At 31.8% G+C, this 4767-nt stretch overlaps 1 protein-coding gene across 1 annotated transcript in view; it reads right to left on the bottom strand.

Annotated features, from left to right (window-relative positions):
- The window catches only part of LOC106475706 (matrix metalloproteinase-21-like), a 22719-nt gene that overhangs the window by 7068 nt on the left and 10884 nt on the right, over window positions 1-4767 (bottom strand). The window contains exon 5 of the mRNA XM_013936382.2: window positions 238-531. Within this exon, the coding sequence (XP_013791836.2) occupies window positions 238-531 (294 nt within the window). The remainder of the gene's footprint in view (window positions 1-237; window positions 532-4767) is intronic.

Here is a 4767-nt window from a genome sequence, read left to right as displayed (position 1 = left end):
ATATATAAAATAGAAAGTCTACAAGCAGAAGTTAAAGAAGGGAATATAAGAAAAATATAACAGGATATATAAAATAGAAAGTCTACAAGCAGAAGTTAAAGAAGGGAATATAAGAAAAATATAACAGGATATATATATATAAGCTTGAGGGCTTATAACGCAAAACACAAACACTCCATCGTCCAACCTTGCCTATACGTAATCTCTTACATTTGAAACCTAGGATTTTTTACCTACCATACATTTGTTGGACAGATTTCCTGTCTTCCCATCCAAGTTCGAAGTTATTATTAGGGATAACTTGGGAGTAAATAGCGTACATGATGGAGTAGTTCCTGGACGTGTGAAGCATCCCCAAAGCGTGTCCTACCTCGTGGCTTGCTACTTTAACGAGATTTGTTCCGCGGTCAGAAGCGACTGTTAAATGTTCATCGTCATCCACGTGGATTTCTGAATTTCCAGTTATTTTGACTGCGTGAGAAAGTTGACCTCCAAATCCATCAAAATGATTTGGACAGTTCTGATGATCTCCTAAGTAAAAAATAAAAAAAAATCGATGACTAAATAGTTTGAATAAATAAAACTACACGAAACACACGTTTAATTTTTTAAACAATACTAAAGTACATAGGTATATATAAGCATATTAAGATAGTGAAAGCAATAAACTTAATATCGTAAGCAATGATGAATATTAATTATATAAATTAAAAACATCAGATCAAAATATATTCAACAATGAGGACGAAACTGCAGTACGAAAATTATAGATTATGCCTTGGTTGTTTGTTTTTTTTTTAATTTCGCGCAAAACTACACGAGGGCTATCTGCGCTAGCCGTCCCTAATTTAGCAGTGTAAGACTAGAGGGAAGGCAGCTAGTCATCACCACCCATCGCCATCTCTTGGGCTACTCTTTTACCAACTAATAGTGGGATTGAACGTCACATTGTAACGCCCCCACGGCTGAAAGGGCGAGCATGTTTGGTGTGACGAGACCCTCAGATTGCGAGTCGAGTGCCTTAACCACCTGGCCATGCCGGGGCCTTTTGGTTTTGAGATATCTGTGGCAAAAGTAGGAACTAAATAAGGAATTAAAAGCCTTAAAAATACTGCAAAACCATTCTGTGTAAATTAATATTTATTTTTAGCTCTATTAAAAATTCATTTAAACAATTTAGAATTAAATTAAATAAAATACTTAATGAATTATTGAGAAAATTTTCAAAAAAATGATAGTAATCACTATAATTTCTAGATTATAAATCATAATCAAATTGCTTTACACAACTCGAAAACAAGTTATAAAAGTATACTTAACATTAGTATTCGTGATTTTATTCTTAATATGATTAAAATTATGTTAAGTCATCTTAATTGTGTTTTAAATAGCTTAGTTGATAAATCTGTTGCTTCAAACTCACAAAGTTAACAAAATGTCATTCGGTTCTATAAGCCTTAAATACTTGATTAGTGTTGTACTATTCATAATATTTTTTATTGTTTTTAAGAAATAAGTTTATAAGCACGTCGTGGGACTTCCAATGAGAACTAATTACGCATTGTTAATTTATATTTTTAATTTTATGAAAATACCTTTGTGGAAAATAACTCTAAGACTGATTCACTTGGATTAACGTATAATAGATAGGTACATTAATGATCTGATTAGCTTAAATATATATACTTCTGAACTACTTCTATTTTTAGTTTTGAAGGCCACTGTGTATGTTTATATGTATATATACGTTTTGATTAAAGAAGATAACTTTCTTTTTTAGTTTATGGACTTTGCTTTAGGTATAGAAAAAACATATAACCATATCACAGTTATTATGGTTCTGTAGAAATATTAATAAGATTTGTTTGTATTTTGTAAAATTAGACTATCTGCGCCGTGCCTGTGCTCACCATAGGGATCGAAACCCAATTTTTTTAAAGATAATTATTCTATAAATAATGCTAACCTTACGTTTGTAAATATAGGATCTCCGTGTGAACAAAAGACATCTCAAAACGCTATACATAATGTTTAATTGGTTTGACCACAATGTCTTAAAAAATGACATTTTGTTTTAACATAAAAAAAATAAATTTTAATTAAATTTCCACAGAAAGACTCTCCACGAATTTGAATTAAAACTTCTAATAAGAATATTTTAACTTCCACTTAGGATAATTTCTCTTCTTTGTGTGTTATTAATTTGATATATTAGACTCACTGAGCATTAAATGTAGCTCCTTACGTGATTAGTTAATATACACAAGCGTATGATACAAAATAAGTAGGGAACACAAGTGTTGTTAGTTAACTGTAAGCCAAGTTTGGTCACGCTATATCTGAAGAACTTGTATCTCGACAATAACCTTGCAGAGTGGTTTCAATAGTAAAATACTTCATTATAAGGTGTACAAGAAAAGCATTCTTCCCTATATGTTTTCCATACTCCATCAATTTTATGACGATGACAGTTTCGAGTACCTGTTTGAACAGTACAATCCCACAGAAATCCATAGGCACTGCGTACGGTGACTACCAGTTTTTTGTCTTGTATGGAATAGATTGAATGCACATTCTCCAGTTGTTTCAAATATTCAATACTTGAATGGGAGGTATATGATTGTAGACCATATCTTGGTGAACTCAAACCCCCTGGGCCTCGTTTCCAGATGAAGTTCCTCTGTTTACAGAGATAAAAGGGCGGCGGCTTTTGACACTAATCTTTGTTTCTCATCTGTTAGAAGCTGAAGAGTATTACTTACCACAGTGGGATTAGATTTCTGTAAGTCTCTTTCTGGTTGGTCTTGGTGTCCCAAGTTGATTCACATTGCCTGTTTTCCCATTAAGTACAAGGGCTATTCTTATCTTGTAAATTCCAAATCCCTAATATGAACACATCTTTATTATCTGAATGTATGAATTTTCCATTTCGGAAAGGTGGTTTCATACCTTTTCCAAAAGCGATTATTTTCCGTAGCCATTGCATTATCCACATAATGCTAAACAATGTTAGAATGAATATAGTTCTTGTACATGCCATTCTACTCAGACTTTATATCGGCTGATGTGCTCGATCAAAATCTTTTGAATCTAACGTGTAAATAACTGTATCAGCATTTAAGAAAGAACTCAATAAAACAAAAATATTACATTTTAATTATTGTACTGGTTACGACATGAAGAATCTTGTCACGGAATGAATTTAAGTTAAAGTAAATAATTACTCATTTTAAGCTGACAATGTTAACTCCAAGCTTAGATCCAACATAATTAATTAGCTAAAAAATAATGCATGGTCAGTTTTTCATTATGGACGAAAAATGATTAGCCATAAGTAATGACTTATCTGGATGTTTCCTCTCTTGCTAATGCCATTCACACCATACTGCCTCTCTTGCTAATGCCATTCACACCATACGGTGCTCCTTGTACTGTACGATTACTTTCGAACTTGTGTATTCAAGTGTTTTACCTCACTACTATAAAGGGTTGGTTTGGTTTGATATTTCATTGGTGGTAGTGTCCAGGGTCACAAACCCCCCCCCCCCAATGAAAGAATAGACCATTCCAAGCTGTTACTTGTTGTTAAACAAATGTTTAAACAACTCTATTTATTCAATGTATGCTTACTTTGTTTTTAATTGTGGTTTCACTTACTGACAAGTGAGTAGGGCTGTGAAAGCTGATTTACTGCAACGTATTTGAAGTTGATTATATCTGTCTATCCTACTTTAGAATCTCTGCTGGAAAGCCAAGATGCAACTTATAATTACCACACTACAAATGGTGCTATTTTTGTAGTTTTGTTCATGTTTCTCTTGTCCCGATGCTTGTATTTATATATATATACATAAGTGTGTGTCCTGAAAAAAAAACAGCTAATGGTAATATTGGGGTGCAATATTAAAAACACAACTTAATATGTTTCATGTTAAACCATAAAAGTTCGCGTATATTTCTATGCTTTGGTTGTCTGTTAAAGCTCAGTATGACTGTTCCAAATCAATAGTATAGGAATGTATGAACCAGACCCTTCAGGTTACTGTTAATCTTATTGTTTTTGTTTTAGGCCTTAATAACTTGGAGAGATGGTCCCGTGGAGTAAAGAGTAACTGGTATAGTTTATTTGTACTTTTATTCTCTGAAAGTTATGTAGATTATTTATATGTAAGGCTTAGTTTAACAGAGCAGACTCAAGAAAACATGTTATTCTTTTGTTTTGTTCATCCGTGCACTTCGTCGTCTGCATATTTCTTTTCTTCTATAACCTTTTAACCTCTCGTACTATTACCATATCTCCTGTCATCACTACTTTACGTGCTATATATATATATATCTGAACCCTTGAATTTCGTTTCATTGCAGAAATAGTTTTCCAGCTATTATATCTTTACATACTAATATAATAGAATTCTGCTTTTTTGTAGTAAAGTATAATTACTCATAATTACTTACAGAATATAATTGCTCACAGAATATAATTACTTACAGAATATAACTACTCATAATTACTCACTGAATATAATTACTTACAGAATATAGTTACTCATAATTACTTACAGAATATAATTACTCATAATTACTCACAGAATCTAATTACTCATAATTACTTACAGAATATAATTACTCATAATTACTTAGAGAATATAATTACTCATAAGTACTTACAGAATCTAATTACTCATGATTACTTACAGAATCTAATTACTCATAATTACTTACAGAATCTAATTACTCATAATTACTTACAGAATATCTTACAGAATC

The sequence above is a fragment of the Limulus polyphemus genome, unplaced genomic scaffold, assembly GCF_000517525.1.
Source record: "Limulus polyphemus unplaced genomic scaffold, Limulus_polyphemus-2.1.2 Scaffold9023, whole genome shotgun sequence".
Lineage (NCBI taxonomy): Eukaryota > Metazoa > Arthropoda > Merostomata > Xiphosura > Limulidae > Limulus > Limulus polyphemus.
The sequence above is the reverse complement of the archived record's forward strand: the minus strand, read 5'-3'. Positions and strand labels throughout refer to the sequence as shown.